This window comes from Apiospora marii (genome assembly GCF_038362585.1).
Source record: "Apiospora marii strain CBS 49790 chromosome Unknown utg000001l_segment0_segment0, whole genome shotgun sequence".
NCBI classification, from domain to species: Eukaryota; Fungi; Ascomycota; class Sordariomycetes; order Amphisphaeriales; family Apiosporaceae; genus Apiospora; species Apiospora marii.
Genome location: NW_027117372.1, coordinates 409,805 through 426,048, shown reverse-complemented (window position 1 = coordinate 426,048; position 16,244 = coordinate 409,805). Strand labels below are relative to the sequence as shown.

The window sequence follows — 16,244 nt, the reverse complement described above, 5'->3', positions numbered from 1 at the left end:
GCCAAATACAACTAGGCAGAGCACTGTTGTAGTCAACCAGCCAAATGGCGACTTGACCTGACACGCTCACCAGCACGCGAACTTTTACTTGCCAAACCGATCGGTCTCATCACATCTATATCCACGGAGGAGAATTGAGCATAGGAAATCCTGAAGCAGAACACCTAGCAAAGATGACGCGCAGATCACGACCGAAGAAGCGTGCAGTATTAACTCCGCCCCGCCAACGTTCGCCGCGCCGTATCCAAAAGAACTGGTTCGCAAACCTACCCAACGAACTTGTCATCCTATCAGCACACTACATGAGGATATCAACCTTGCGAAGCCTTTCCATGACGAACAGAAGATACCATGACCTGCTCGGGCGAGGATTCGTGTATGAAGAGGAGGTCGAGGACGAGCGCCTCTTCGACGAGGCTCGAAAACGGTTCAAGCAGCTTGAGCGGGTGAACGGTCTCACATTTGACAACAATGACATTCTGAAGTGGCCAGAATGCAAATTAAAGCCCAAAGGGGATCCTCTCAGCAAAGATGACTACGCATTTCTCGACAAATGCGTCAACCGGTGGGGAAAGGGGATCCTTTGGCTCAATGCCAGCGAAGCCAAGGTCCAATTCCGAAACGATTGGCCAAGACCAAAGGTGGGACCCAGAAAATATAAGCAACTAGTATCCTCGGACAACACCTTGATTAACGAGCTTCTCCCCTATATGCGCGCGAGTTGCCTCATATTTCGAGCAATCGAGAAGTGCTTCGACATGCAAGTCATCGAGCAAATTGTCGATGCCTATCTGCTGAAGTACCTGGAAGCATTACAGGGCCAGAAGGGAACACGCTGGAGAGTAGATCTTGCTGGGCCAAAATCACAGTTCAAGCTCTGTCTCCCTCCTGTCCTCTGGGCTTGCAGCCGGAACCGGGTCGACGTGCTCGAGCTGCTGCAAAGCAAGTACAACATGGAAGGAAAGAGGGCCGAGGACAGCGTTGATATTAATGTCGTAGCCATGGACGAGGATACTATAATCACCACAGAAACCATATCTTTATGGAGCGAGCCTAGCCCATCTTGGCCTCCCCCCGTGGTGGACGCGTGGCAAGCGGCCTTCTACCACCTGGACCCAGAAGGCCGTCATTCATATGGTTCCGCTACTCCTGGCGAAGACGTGTGTATTTGGCTGCTGAACAAGAATTTGGGTTTCTCGTCGCGTCCCGACGGCATCTGGATTGACATCCTGGTCGAGGCGGCAAAGTACAGGATGTTGCGCCTTCTGCGCGCCTTGATCGACCGCTTCAGGGGCCAACTCACCACGGAGGAGTTCCAAAGTTCCCTGACACTGGCTCTCCAGGCCGTCGCAGGATCGCGGAATGGGAGAACAGGCGACCCGACGTGGGCTGACTGGACTCAGGGGCACGAAGAGGTGATCGACATGCTGATCGGGGCGGGCACAAGTATCCCATCGCGAAAGAACCCAAACGAGTACCTCGACGGCGGCCTGCCCGGCGCGAGCGTGCTGCTGCGCCAGGATCCTGACCGCGCCGAGGACAAGGGGCTATTGGCCCGCGCCGTCACATGGACGCCGTACAATGCCGTGCATTTACTCAAGCTCCAGATGACCCAGAAACTGACCGACTACCGGGACTTGAAAGCCGCACTGCTGCAGACCATTATGTGGGGCGGCGAAACGCGCCTCGAGTTCTTAAAGATGGTGTTCCCCCTGAACGTGGACTTATTATACAGCCCGGCCGAGCGCACATCACCGCAGGGCCGCTTCCTGGCGTACAGAAACCTGATACAGTCCTTTATTGAGCAGATGAGCAGATGCTTTAAGACGGATCGATACGATACTGCACTGTACCTTGTGGAGATCTTGGGTCGTTCGCGTGTCGGGGTGGACTTGACCGCGGAGCTGCAGATGAGCAAGTCAGGAGTCGAGGATCACGCTAGGAAGGTTGTCGCGGGTGTATGGGCTGCTGGAAGGCGCAAATACTTACGCTATCGGTACTAATGGTCACCGCGACGACCGCATAGAGAGCTAGGCGCGTCAGTGTTGCTAGTGCCGCGGCAGCGGGCGACGTTAGTGTTGAGGTTGGCCGGCGTGGAGAGCGATGGTTTTTGACGGAGAAGATATGATTGCGTACATAAACTGTACGATTGACGTTGGTATCGCCTATGGCGATGATATGAATAGGACAATACAAGTCCCCTTTACCAGATACTGCACGACGGGATTCCTGACTGATGACCTTATGCACAAGAGAAGCAATGAACGCCACTATTATCACCAATAACATAGAACTCCGTCTAGGGTATTATAGAAGGTTATGCGTGTGTGATCCCGTAGTGTCAAACAATGTACTGTAACGTTCTATGGGGCTTCTATCCCACTGCTTTCACCGCGCGTAGTACATGCTTGAGGATTCAAGGTTTTGTTGGTAGACCTATCCAGCTCAGGGGCTACTTGCACTGCCCAAAAAGGGGCGTCACGCGCGTAGCGCACGGACCAACACCCATCGTATCAAGGGTGTTACCGATCCCCCACCATCCGTAGACAGGAGGAGCATGCAAGAAAATTATTGTGGATATTTCCGCTGGATTCTTAGGTATACATGGAAGGTCAACAGCAAAAAACATGCCGTCATGAGATAATTCTATCAAGTATGTGTGAATTTCATGAACCTGCGGGTAACTCGGCTGGCGCATACGGGATTCTGAAACAAATGGAACCAGTGGGCGTCAAACCAACCTCGGTGTAAATATCTGTGTCGTCCGTGATTTTGAGAGTTCTGTGCCGTAACACTTGAGCTCGGATCACTCCATCCCCTCGTGTCACTGCCCTGTTATCTTGGGTGGTCATACAAAACAGGGTTTGAAGTCTGTCGGGCTGAATTAGTACGCCTGGTCTGTAGCACATGATCATGCACAGCCCCCGCAGCCTGAATTCCCCTCTTCTGCACGACGTTGATATTTGCGAAAATTTTTCGTCTGGAAGCTCATCCGTTCATGTTCTGACCAAACTCGCGATGGAGCCCGTGACCGCTCTCAGTGTGTCCGCAGCAGCGGTGCAGTTCTTCGGCGTCGTCGTGAAAGCGACTGCTCTCTGCCGCGAGATTCGCGACAATGCCGACTCGGCGACTGATCACAACAGAGACTTGGAGGTCTCTGTGCGAGAGCTGCAGGACGTGCAGGCCCAGCTCGCGAATGCGGCTCAATCAAGCAAACCATCCACACGTCGTCGCATAGCAAGTTGCGTTGCCAAATGCAACCAGGAGTCCAATGACCTTCTTGGCTTGCTGGAAGAGGTGCGTGGTGCAGGCAAGAATCGGAGTACTCTCAAGAACGTTTGCCGTGCCTTGAGAAACAGTCGAAAAATTGAGAAGCTAGAACGGTCTTTGCTGTCGAAGAGGGACAGCTTACACGGCGTTCTACAACAGGAAAATTGGTAAGTACAGGATTATCACATGTACCAATTTTTGGATTTCCACTAATTCTTCCTGAAGGCATCTTTCCGAAAGCCAGGAGACAAAACTTCGAGAAATACTTGAAGGGTTGTCGCAGATCAACGTGGTCATCGGAGAAGCACTCAAGGGTAAAACCATACAGATTATGAATGGTTTGAACCAAACAGACTCAGACATGAAAACACTCTTTGCCCAATCCGAAAGTAATGCATCGAGAAGGCATAACCAAACAGTGAGCGAGACTCAAAGGCGTTTTGAGGAGTCAGAGGCAAAAGAAAACGTGGAGAGGTTCCTCCAAACACTGTTCTTCCCGGAAATTCTGGAACGGCAAAGCCAGATCAAAGGAGCTGCGCCTGGTACGCTGGAATGGATCTTCGAGACTGAAGATTTTAATGTTCCGGACCAAATGGACCCCCTGGACACTGATGAGGACACGTCAAGTCACGATGATGTAACATTGACCGACCAGGAAGATTCGTCAGAGAGCGAAAGCAGCTACGAAGGGGAGGCCGAAAGAACCTGGGATGATTTAGCAGCATGGCTCCGCAATGATAATGGAGTGTACTGGATCAGCGGCAAAGCAGCCTCGGGGAAGAGCACTTTGATAGCTCACGTCGTCGATGACCTTCGCACGAGGAAGGCGCTAGATGTTTGGCGCGGACGTCGCAAATGCCATATCCTATCATACTTCTTTTGGCGTCCCGGCACCGACATGCAAAAAAAGCATAGTTGGTCTGCTCCGAAGCTTAGTTTACCAATCTTGTGCCGAAAGCCCCGAACGGACCCAAGCTCTCATGAAACGATTGGCAATCCGAACGTTGACGATGCACAGATGGAACGAGAAGTGGCTCAGAAAGGCATTTTGCGAGTTGATCAACATCGCCACAAGGAGTTGCTTCTGTGTTTTTGTTGATGGACTCGACGAGTTCAACGGGAACCATGGCGAGCTTGTCGATCTCATCTTTGAACTCCAAGGCCACGAAAGAGTCAAATTTTGTGTTTCTAGTCGACCGGAGGTCCAGTTGAGCAAAAGACTCTCCTCTTGCAGGTCGCTGCGTTTGCAAGATTTGAACCTATCCGACATTACTCAATTCGTCAAACACAAACTATCCGAGGTTAAAATCGACATTGGGAGTAGTTCTGGAAATCTACATGATGAGATCGCCGAAAGAGCAGAGGGCGTGTTCCTGTGGGCAGTGCTGGTGACAGAATCGTTGGTACGAGGTATCGAGGTTGGTGACGACGCAAACACCCTCTCACAGCGGATCAAAACAATTCCACAGGGCTTGAACGACCTTTTCAAGTCTATGTTGAACAAAGTTGAGAAAGTTCATCAGGAATCACTTGCGTTCTATTTACACGCCTTGAGCATTTGTGTTCGATATGACAATCTTATCTCGATTGCCAACTTGACCGCATCGAAGGCCCCAAGTACTCTGTCCTCTTTGGCAAGCTTCGAAATAGCTTGCAAGCAAACAGAGTCTCAAGTCATGGCCCAGAGTGCAGGTTTAATAGAGATTGGTGAATCTGGTAGACCATGGGACTTTTACCGGTGGGACCCTGCATACGTTTGGCTGAAGGTAGAAAGCTCTACAATACCTGTCACACGGAAGCTTCAAACAGATTCCGTTGAGTACCCAGCGACATTGAAGTACGAGGCTAAAGCGATCAAGTGGGTACACCGCTCTGCTTACGACTTTGTTTGGGATCAGGACAATGTCAATGTTCTCAGTTTATCGCAGACTATGCGCGAAAACGTCTTACGACAGCTGTACAGGGGCTACGTGGGTCTTATCATCTATTCGCCTTCTTCAGGTCCAGGAGGTTACTCAAACATTATGAACCACACAGAATCGAGATTGAAGGAACTCTTCTACAACATGGGGCTTCTTTGGAACTCGTACACCTTGGCCACTCGCGAAGCCGCCGACAATTTGCGGTTGTCTTTTGCCAAGGTAGATTATCGGGAGATCTTCTCTGACGAATTGCATCGCGGGCTAGAGAACCCCACATCTGATTGGGCTTTCTGGCATTCTTGTTCTGAAGCCTCTTTTTGGGACTATATCCTTGACAGCTTCGAAGAGATGCCCCTGTCATCGTATGGCTCTGTAATCTATGAGGCGATGAAGATCCCGTTTGCGTCGCCGTTCGAGAAACTGATGCGACTGTTTCGAAACAGAGTCGTTAGAATATTCGAAAAGTCGCCTCACGGACATCCCATTCGCCTCTTACGGACAAGCGACATGACTAACCTGAGCATATCATACAATCCACCACGGCATCGAAGGAAATCACCCGCATCTCTTGCAACCGAAAAGTTCTTGGTAGCCTATGTTATCAAGGCTATAACGCTATATGGCTATCGCGATTTCCCGAACTCACTGGATCACTGGTATGAAATTATTACCACGTCCGGTTTGTTCATCGAGGTGGCTAATAGCAGCCCACACTTATATATGCAGGCTTTCGCATCTGTGTTCCTCAAAGGAGAAAATGAGCGGTCAAATTGCTTTGGTTTTCGTCCTAATGCATTTCGAATCATCAGTTTCCCATTTGGAAAGGCATCGCCTCTTTCGGACGACCCTGGTTTCGAAACTGATCGCTTTGTTTACTTCGACACCACCCCAGACACTACAAAGCACGTATCTCAATACCTTCGACGATCCTATAAAGATCCCTGGGTGATAAGATGGCTAAAACTGATCGCGACTATAGACGAAGTTCGCACATGTCATCAGAAAATCATTGACGATTTCCGGGCTAACGAGCAAAAGCTGGAAGCAACCGAGAAGACTCGCGTGGTTGAATGTCTGGAAGCCCATCTCTGGGATATGCTCATGTCAATTAGGAAAGAGCCAGATCCTCGGGGGGATGAGATTGTCTCCTTGTATCCTGTTAGCGTTGTGGAGAATGAGTCGGCTGTTAGTGAGGATTATAAGGGCCAGACTGGGGAGCAGGAAGCGGAGCTACTTGATGAAGGTCGGCCAAACAGGGTGGTAGATGAGGAGGATTCCTCAGATTGGCTTACGGACGATGGTGATTCCACCGCATCTTTTGAGGAAGCTGCTTGAGGGTTTGAGGACGATCACTAGACATGAATACACTTTCTTGGTCTTTTTATAACGATTCATTTCATTCCTACATACTAATAGTTGATCTGGTGTGGCTCCTGATAGAGGCTAGCACGTTCCCAGTAGTTTCTTCCGATCTGAAGCATTGAGTGTAGCAGGCCCCAGCAATGAGCGTTGCCCACAGCTTGTTCATAACAATCCATCCGAAGTAGCCCATAATCGTACAAATCTCGTCCCCTTTCGCATTCCTCGAAACGCGAAGCTCAGCAGCAACTTGCTACAACGTAGTAGTAGAGGTAGCAGAGGTAGACGCGATCTCCCTGGTGCCTTGATAAGGCACAGTGGACTTGATGGTCGTAGTAGGCATATCCCCCACAGCAAGCGCAGCCGCCGCTCGTCGCTGTCGTCTAGCCACCTGCCGTGCCTCCATCTCCTCCATCGCCTCGACCATCCACAAGCCCACGCGGTCACGGCCGAGCCAGCCGACGACGTAGAGCGCCGTCGTGAAACAGCGCGTCTCAAAGCAATCCCGCATCTTAGCGATGAGGTCGTTCATGAGGTCAATGATCTCCCAGCGGCAGCGGTAGCCGCCCCAGCCGAGCTGCTCGGCATCGCAGGCGAGGTCGAAGTGGTGGGGGAATACGGTGCGGAAGAATTCGAACCGCTTCGTGTCGCCATTCCCACCGAGGGTGAGGGCTGCAAAGAGGGCGGCGCGGACGTCTCGCTGGTCCGTCGCCTTAAGTTGCATCTGCTTCTTCAGCAGGTACAAGGCGTTCTGCGGGGCCGTGCGGACGGCACGAGCGAGCAGGCCCTCGTCCACCTTCCTTCCCGGGTTCTGTTTAAGGAGTGCCTTCGCATCACCAGCCTGCAGGAGGATCTCGATGACGACTTCGTGGCCGTCGGGGATCATCTGAGCAGCGATGAGTCGTTGCTGGTGTCTTCGGTGCGGCTTCGGCTCGTGAGGGCCGGCCCAGCCTCTGGCGGCAGCGTGGAGGGCCAAGACGATTGCTCTCTGGTACTTCTTGACCGTCAGGCTCGCCTTAAAGTGCTTAAGGAGGGCCTCGACGACTCGTGTCTTCTTGAGGACCGCAGCCTCGGCCAGATGCTGGATGGGAAGACCACCCCGACGCGTAGAGAACCCCAGGTTGCGATCAAGCAACCAGATGCATACGTCCTCGTTCACCGCAGAGTGCTTTCGGCGACCCTCGCTGTAGATGGGGTGGAAGGCGCACTCCCAGGCGTCCAAGAGGTGCGACGTTCTATGGTGCCATTGGTCGAAGCGCATTAATATATCGCTCGAGGTGTTATGGTCGTCAATGACCATGTTGACGTCCATTGGCCGCCAGATCTCCATGTCAATTTCCTCTCGCTTCAGGGTCAGAATATCGAGAATATCAGCCCGGTTCTCGCAGCAGGCCCATAGAACGGGCGGCAAGTCGTTCGCGAGGCTATAGCCTCCGGTGTACCGTCTTCTGATGGCCTTTGGCTTGTGACCCATCAAGGACACCAGGTAAACGCGACTGTAGGTCCTAATAATCTCAATAAAGACCTTCATATCGTAGCATGAGCTAATAGCTCGGTTGACGAGACTGCCGTCTCTGTGGGACCTGGGGAGTTGTCGCACCAGGGCCTTGTCCCATACGAAGTCCACGCTGGAGAAGGTGAAGTAGAGAATACCAGCGCCCCATCTGGCAACGTTCTCGTCCAGATCGTCGAAGATTCGTTGAGAGCGAGCGTCTTGACTGGCGTACTTGGCGGCCCGGGACTTCGGCCATTGGGCAACTTCGGTGAGCGTGAAATTTATGATATGATAGCCCATCATCGGATGCACGCCGAGAATAAAGCGCTTGTAGTCGAAGTCACGTTCGTCCTTGACTTGTCTCTCGATGTAATATTGACCGCGGAGGGCTCTCTGTGTATGCTTGCAGCATTTGAGGAGACTGGTCAAGTCCCGTAGGTTCAACTGGTTGGCGATCTTGATGAGGATTTCTGTGGGTAGAGTATCCAATCCAGCCACATCTGCCTGTGTCTGTAATGTTCTCATGTTAGTGGGGGCTCTAGTGACTGCGGGTGAGAGCGAAGAGACAAAGGCAGGGACATAGTGACACAAGGCACCGGCGTATGTCAGCTTACGCGGGCGATTCGACGGCCGCTTGAGCTGATGTGGAATGCTGTACTTACGGTCACCTGTTCCGGGAAAAGCTCGAAGCTAGAAGGCTCGATTCGGCGATGCGTGATGTTGTGCTCAAGTAGGTACAATGTGGCGTAAGGATCGCTGATGTCGCGCTGCCCCCCCTCCGGCGGCGGGCCGAAGTTAGCAATAAGATCATCCATGACGGTGTTCACAGTGGAGGCTGTGAGCTTTCAATGTGAATTGATGCGAGACACGAGGGTAGTAGTGAAGATGATCGAGAAACCAGAAGCAAAAAGGTGCGAGAAGAGGATGGAAACGGGATGTCAGGTGGGATGAGGAAAAGGTTGTGCGAGAGGTGACAGAATTTATCAAGGAGCGTGACTGGAGGTGAAAATGTCTGGCCAAGAGAGTCCTTAGTTGGGAACTAAAGCTCGTTGTGAACTGAGCAAGAGAAAGATGACTTCTCGAGTGTGGTTGTCAAAACGTGTTGTTGAAGTAATGATGGGAGCGACGGGATATGAAAAATGCTGGTGCCCCGCGAAATTGAAGGTCATTCTGACCTGGGCCCGGAAGGAAAAATGATTGAGTTGAGTACCTTGGTCAGCGTATCAACATCCTTCTGGAAGGGTAAAGGACTTCTGAAGCTCTGCCGGTGCTTAGTGCTATCTTATCATCTTATCCTTTTCGACAACAGAGGGGCATGAAATGTGCTACCTAGAATCTGTTGCCGATGCTTAATCTGACTACCACTTAATAGACGCGTTTCAACCAAAGCCTGCACATACTTCATATCTCTAGACCAGTGTATCTGGTAGAATTTCCAATTCAAAAGATAAGTATCTATAGTGATCATCGTATACTGCCAAACGAAGGTCGTAGCTTATGTGGCAAAGAATATCACAAAAAGAAAAATGAACTAGGTGAGGTTTCGCATTGTGTCATTTCCGACTATGAAGAAGTAAAGAAGGTCGAACGGGCCTAAGAGGAAAAGCTGTCATGATCTCAGCAGCCTCTCATTTCATCGTCTCAAGTATCTAGTGTACCAAACCGCAACAGTACCGTATACCTTTGTGCAATCCATAGCCATCCATATCGGCGCCCTAGTACTACACACTCGTACAGAGATACTCCCCTCATTCCTTCAAGCCCATGCGCCTGAGATATCCTCACACCATATTTCTCTGTGCGCAGACAGCCGTTTTGTGAGCAACAGTATCTATCAACAAGTTGTTACTCTTCATCATCAGGAGCTTACATAGCATCGAACTGGCTAGGGGCCACTGACTCGTCATCCGACACCTCCGCGGCTTCCACTGTCTGTATGAACCAGTCGTCGAACCACTCCCGACCAACCCATCCGGCAAAACACATTGCTATATCAAAACAGCCAGTGCGGCGACAGTTGTTCTGCATATGGTCGATAATCTCGCGCCGCAGGCCATCCACCTCACGGCGATAACCGGCTTCGCCATCCTCGTAGAGCTTCTCATCGTCACACGCCAGTTCCTCGTTGTGGAGAAAGACCGTCTTGAAGAACTGAAGACGATGCGTATCCTCACTACCACCGTGCTCCACGGCCTCCATAAGAGCAGCACGTACGTCACGCCAGTCGGTGAGGCGGAGCTCCATTTGCTTCTCTAGGAGGTAGTTCGCGTTGCGTGGGGCATACTTGACGGCCTGTGCAAGGATGCCTTTGCCATCTCTGCTCTCCTGCTTGAGCGTGCCCCACCATGTGCAGGCCTCGTACAGCATGTCGATGACGGTCCGGTGGCCGTCGGGGCAGATGTCGGCGCTGTTGCTGCTGTTCGCCTGAGGTCGCGGTCGCGATCGTGGCGGGCTGGGACCGACCCAGCCTCGGGCGGCTGACAGGAGAGCGAGGGAGACGGCCCGCTGGTATTTCTTCGGGGCGAGTGTGGCCCGGAAGTGGCGGAGGAGGGCGTCCACCACGCGCTCCTTCTTCAGGACCGCCGCCTCGGCAAGGTGTTGTAGGGGAATTCTAGCAGGGCGAGAGTTATAGCCTAGCTTGTGGTTGATCAACCATACGCAGGCGTCCTCGTTGATGCTGCGGTTGGCAGGCTTACGGCGGCCCATGGCGTCGCGCGGGTGGAATGCGCTCTCCCAGGCGTCGATGAGAGTGGTTGGGCTCTGGTGCCATTCCTCGAAAATGCCTTCCTCGTATGGCCAACTGTTCCACTCGTCGCTGACCCGGCCGATGTCCATCCGTACCCAGTGGCGCAGATTATTGTGACCGTCCGGTCTGTTGAGGAGCTCCAGTACATCGACTCTGTTCTCGGAGCAGGCCCAGAAGACGGGCGGAGCGTCGTTATTCTGGACGTGGCCAATAAACCTTCTTCGCACCGGGGGCTGCTTCAGGCCGTCGAGAGAGTCCTTGTAGTACATAGAGTAGGCGTTCATGACTTGCTCCATGATCACGGGATCGCGACAGGAACTGATAGCCCGATTGATCAGGCTACCTTCACGGTGGTAGCGCGGCAACTGCTTAACCAAATCCTTGTCCCAGAAGGTGTCGAAGACGGAGTAGGTGAAGTACAGGATGCCGGCTCCCCATACATCAACGCAGCGATCAAGGAAGCAGAAGAGTTCCTTCGCGCCTTCGAAATCGTAGGCATATTTCTCGGCTCGAGACTCTGGCCAAGCTGCGACCTCCTCCGGGGTGAAGGTGATGAAGTCTGTCATCACATCCTGGCGCACGACGATCCACTCTCGCATGAGGTCGAACATGTACTCCCATGCGACCTGCCTCTCATAGTAGAACGGCCCAACAATGCTGGCATGAATCCCCTTGCAAGTCATCTTCAAGTTGTTGAGATCTCGCATGGTGAGGTACTCTGCAATGTCCCGGATAATCTCAATGGGAATTGTGTCGAGGCGCCATTTCTTTCTTGGGTTCTGCGAAGTTTGTGTAAATTAGTAAGTCGGTTGTTGACAGCTCGCGGCTCATCGTGCTCATATCAAGGTTGAAATGATAAAAGAGATCAGGAAGAGGGTCGGAAAAAGAAAACATCTGTGATAAAGAAGCTCGGAAAAAAATATGAAATGCATTCGCGTATTCTGAAACGGGTATGGATTGGTGTTGCTGGTGTAAGTATGAAATCAATGAGTAGGTTGAACTTACAGTGACTGCGGATGTGTGGGAAGTGCTAGGGCCTGTAGCAAGGCCATGACCGGCGTTATGGTCGTCCTTCAACTGGAAAGGTTCCAGCTGTAATCGACTGAAGCAATTAATGAGCTCCTCCATGGTCATTTGCTATGTGAAGCTATGCTTGACGTCTGTCTTGGTGTTGACAAGCCCCATGCGACACAAGCAATGCGAGCATCCGAGCGTGGCCTTGTCAAGCACTGATAAACAAGGGAGTGTTCCCAGTCCCGTCGCGGGCAATAAGGAAAAGCTTCCGTAGACCTGTGTTTGTGTTGTCAAGGTGGAATTTTCGGGGCAACCAATCAGAGACGAGGAATAAGTGCACGCATTGAATAGAAAGGCCCAGGCGGTGGTGGTGTTGTCTTATCACTAGCTAACCGATTCCATGCTCTGTAACCGAGGGGCCTATAGTACTATCAGACAGCCATTAGCGATGTTCAAGCCCACTGAGTGCACTTAGATGAACCAGCAATCAGCCCTTACCCTGCACATTTCCGAGATGCCAATAGAATTTGTTAGGGCCCGAAAGAAAAAGAAGTACTCTTCCACAATAAATAAGCATGTCTATACATTCTCCGGTAGTATACGATGCGCTCTCTCGGGGAGGGTTTCTCCGATGCAGTCAAGCCGTGACGGGGTCGCCCCCAAACCGAAGTAGGGATTCCTTTTTTGAAACAACTGCAAATCTTCCGATCAACCTTATTCTAAACACCAAAAAGTTGATTATGGTGGTTGAATAAAATTTGTTCGAGTCTCGGCGCCATTCCAGGATGATTTGAGACGTGCTACAGGGTGAGCCACCACTGAACGAGTTTTATAGGTAGAAACCTTTGTACATGAAGCATTTTCCAACTGGAAGACAACAAAAATAGCAAGACTAGTCAGGAGTTCAGGAATTGACTCAAACACGTAGCACTAGATGTATCCAGAGTTGTGACAGGAGCGAAAAAGTGTTTAATAGTACTGTTCATATCTCGATAGTCAGTATCCAAGACGCTGCTGTGACCATTCATAAGCAAAAGAAAGCATCCAAGACCGAAACCAAACTTCTCTGAACCCTCCTCCCCGAAAGGGGTGCACACCCTCTGCCTACATAGCAAGCCTAAGGATGCTAGCAAAGACCTGACTGGCGTTGGCCAGCTGCTCCCTCTGAGCCCGCTCCATATCCTCCACCAACCACTGGCCGACGGCCTCGCGGCCCAGACACTCCACGAGGTACAGCCCAGTGTTAAAGGAGTTGGTGTTGAAGCAAGCCCGCAGCTCCCTCGTCAGTCGCTTCTTGAGGCCATACACCTCTCGTTCATATCGCTCGCGACCGGCCTTCAGCTCCTCGGGGTCGCAGGCGAGCTCGAGGCGGTCGGGGAAGATCCACTTGAAGAACTTCAGGCGGAGGGTGTCGCCATTGCCGCCAAAGTGGATGGCCTCGATCAGCGCGGCTCCCATGTCGCGATAGTCGACCATGTTGAGGCTCAGCTGCATCTTCAGGAGCTTGACTGCGTTGCTTGGTGCGCACCGCATGGCCCGAGCCAGATGACCTCGGTCGTCGCGTCGGCGAGGGTCCTGTTGAATCTGGGCTTTGGACGGTCTTGAGGTCGCATCGAAGAGGGCGTTGACGACCTCTCTGTGGCCGTCGGGCGTGGCCGGCCAGGTAATGCCGCCCCATCCTCCGGTTCGCTAGGGAGATCTCGGCTCGCGGGTCGTCCAGCCGCGTGACGCCGCGTGAAACGCCAGAGTCAGGGCGCGCTCGAACTTCCTTTGCGTCAGGCGGGACTTGAAGTAGGCAATCATCTCTCGAACCAGGCGGACCTTCTTCTGTACCGCGGCTTCGGCCAGGTGGCTCATCGGGATGCCACCGGGGCGGGAGGAGAAGCCGAGCTCGTTCTGGAGCAGCAGTATGCAGACGTCTTCGTGGATGGTGGGACGGTTGAACCGGTCTCGGGCATGGAATCCACGCTCCCATGCGTCCATGAGATCTGGCCTCTTCAAACGGATCCAAGCCGGGATGCCTGTTGCGTTGGTGTGGACCGTTTGGTTGCTGCTGTCCGTGACCAGGTTGAACGGTATTTCCCCACAGTGCTTGTATATGAGGTTGACGATGTCCTTCCGGCCCTCGGAGCAGGCTCGGAAAAGGGGAACAGGATCGTTGGTGAAGCTGTATCCGCGGAATCGTCGGCGCACTTTCGTGTCCTTGAGTCCAAGGATGCCCTCTGGATAATGCCGTGTGTAGCCGCGGATTATCAGGTCTATGGTGTCGATGTCAGAGCATGATGCCATAGCTCTGTTGATTAGACTACCGCGACGATGAATGACAGGCAGTTGTGCGACCAAGTTTCTATTCCACGTGGCATCGACAGTGGAAATGGCACAGTAAAGCATGCCGGCGCCCCATCGGCGGACGCACCTGTCGATGAAATCAAAGTACTCCTTGTTCCGATCAGGGCCATTCGAGAACTTCGCAGATCTGGACTCAGGCCAACTGGATATCTCGGAGTGGGTGAAATCAATGACGCTCGCATCATTTTCCTGGAGTATGATTCGAGCATTGTCAAACTCGCGTTCCTCTGCAGCCTCTTCCTCGTGCACGAAGCCACTGTAGGTGATGAGTTTGTGCAGATTTTGGCAACTGAGAGCGAGATTGCGCAGATCCTTAATGTCGAGGTGGTGTCCAACCTCGAGGATGACCTCCTTCGGGAAAGCTAGAAGACGAAACATGGTTAAGGAGGCTTGCTTCGTACATGTCAGCGCCACGTCCGTGAAAAGCACATGGTTGAGAAGAGCAGGGAGAGATTGGTTAGCAGATGGGACAGTATTTGTCGCTCTCCTAGTGCTCATAATCATTCGAACTGTTGTGCTGTGTGATCAACAGCAGGCGCTGTACTTACAATCAGAAGCGAGATTGATAAGTGTTACTCGCGACAGCAATGGTAGCAATGGCGAAAGAAAAAACGGCGTCTTAGTAGCAGTGGCGCTCTGTCGCGAAAGCAGAGACGATATCAGTCTTATTCCTGGCTGATGAAAGCAAATAGCGCGAGAGGTGAAGGATCCGATGACGGCAGAGGTTGTGGTGAACCGAAAGAACTGGGACAGCGCCAATGAAAAAAGCAAGGGTGTGAGCGTTCACAAAAAGCGATGAAAGTTCTGATGGTGGTGGCGATGATGAGCGCGTGAGATCATTGAATATGAGAAGGAGAAAAGCGAACGTCGAAGGATACGATGAGAGAACACAGTGCTGGTAAAGTTAAACTTTGTGTGACAGTCAAGGTTCCGTAGAACCAGAAAGCAGGTTATCCATCTGGAGCTCGAAAAAGATTGGGACGCGTAAAGAGCTTGGGAAGTCTACTTTTGCCCAGTGTTGGCGGATATCTTTTTTTGTATCGTCAACGGAGGGTCAACCCACTTGGCGAGGTTGCCGGGGAGGTATGTGCACCTCCCTCCCCAACCACACACACAGACCATTCGTCAATCACACCTTGCAGCACCTTGAATTCAATGAGATTCATGATAACGGTTTCCAGTACGACTGATGAGTACAGAAACCGTCGCCATCCTCTGCCTGCGGTATGATACGGTACGATAAGGGGAATTTTCGGCGACAACGATTTATATAGCATTACTACCATGACCAAACCGGAGTAGTCACACTATGTATACTCCACTTTAGGGTTTATGTAGTCTTCTTGCAGTTCGCTGCTACCCCATTGATGTTGCAAATGCTTGGTCCAGGAGTTGCATTTATACCGTGTAGAATATGACAGGTGAGCCGACCATTGGCATTAGTGTCTAGACTTTGCCACACTGTTTCAAACATGGGCCACGAAGATTGTCAATCGTCGGAAGCTCACTCGTTTTACTTGCAATATGATCAGTGTGAGTAATCGATACCTGATGCAAACAAACTACATCTAAATACAGGTGGCAATCGTCTGCAACAAGACGTGGGAAATGTTATGGACACAAGAAGTCCAGTCACCGACACTGTTCGCCTCCGTTGTTGGCTTGATGACGATTTGGCGTTTGTAGTCCCGCATTCATCGTGTATCTTGAAGTTGGGTGGTAGCTGTCTGTAAGCGGTATCCGGAGCGCCCGATCCTTTCTTTCACTACGAAGGGTCCAGCGTATTGTTGGCTTAGTTTTGTTCCCACGATAGCAGCCTTTGGGAGATTATGTACTGGGCCTCGAGGCTTGTTCCAATCAGCCTAGGGGTTCATTGAGTCATGCCTGACACTGCCGTCAGATCCCGGGCACCTGGAAGGGGCCGGCCCCTGGCTACCTATCACGACCCCAGTTTGGCCGCAAGGAAATCATGACGTGACGCAATGAAAAGAAAGGTCCATTTCAGTAATTATTTGGCTCTTCAACTTACTTGTTTTCATCAATCTACAATTCCAGCACGGTACAAGCAGTGTAACTAGAAGCATGTCCG

General features: G+C 51.8%; 6 protein-coding genes across 6 annotated transcripts; 2 read left to right on the top strand and 4 right to left on the bottom strand.

Annotated features, from left to right (window-relative positions):
• Positions 1-173: 173 nt before the first annotated feature.
• On the top strand, positions 174-2,003 carry PG985_000140 (uncharacterized protein; the record flags this gene model as incomplete). The annotated part of the gene is made up of 1 exon (XM_066819909.1): positions 174-2,003. The coding sequence occupies one exon, from the start codon at positions 174-176 to the stop codon at positions 2,001-2,003; it is 1,830 nt and encodes a 609-aa protein (XP_066690788.1).
• Positions 2,004-3,018: 1,015 nt separating this feature from the next.
• On the top strand, positions 3,019-6,527 carry PG985_000139 (P-loop containing nucleoside triphosphate hydrolase; the record flags this gene model as incomplete). Its single annotated transcript, XM_066819908.1, has 3 exons — positions 3,019-3,437; positions 3,496-4,188; positions 4,229-6,527. 3 exons carry the CDS (start codon positions 3,019-3,021, stop codon positions 6,525-6,527), a joined length of 3,411 nt encoding a protein of 1,136 aa, XP_066690787.1.
• A 277-nt stretch (positions 6,528-6,804) lies between these two features.
• Positions 6,805-8,861, bottom strand: PG985_000138 (uncharacterized protein; the record flags this gene model as incomplete). Its single annotated transcript, XM_066819907.1, has 2 exons — positions 6,805-8,556; positions 8,709-8,861. The coding sequence occupies 2 exons, from the start codon at positions 8,859-8,861 to the stop codon at positions 6,805-6,807; spliced, it is 1,905 nt and encodes a 634-aa protein (XP_066690786.1).
• A 1,051-nt stretch (positions 8,862-9,912) lies between these two features.
• On the bottom strand, positions 9,913-11,920 carry PG985_000137 (uncharacterized protein; the record flags this gene model as incomplete). Its single annotated transcript, XM_066819906.1, has 2 exons — positions 9,913-11,571; positions 11,798-11,920. The coding sequence occupies 2 exons, from the start codon at positions 11,918-11,920 to the stop codon at positions 9,913-9,915; spliced, it is 1,782 nt and encodes a 593-aa protein (XP_066690785.1).
• A 990-nt stretch (positions 11,921-12,910) lies between these two features.
• PG985_000136 (uncharacterized protein) lies at positions 12,911-13,339 on the bottom strand (the record flags this gene model as incomplete). The annotated part of the gene is made up of 1 exon (XM_066819905.1): positions 12,911-13,339. The coding sequence occupies one exon, from the start codon at positions 13,337-13,339 to the stop codon at positions 12,911-12,913; it is 429 nt and encodes a 142-aa protein (XP_066690784.1).
• Positions 13,340-13,495: 156 nt separating this feature from the next.
• PG985_000135 (uncharacterized protein) lies at positions 13,496-14,533 on the bottom strand (the record flags this gene model as incomplete). Its single annotated transcript, XM_066819904.1, has 1 exon — positions 13,496-14,533. One exon carries the CDS (start codon positions 14,531-14,533, stop codon positions 13,496-13,498), a length of 1,038 nt encoding a protein of 345 aa, XP_066690783.1.
• Between the last annotated feature and the right edge of the window lie 1,711 nt (positions 14,534-16,244).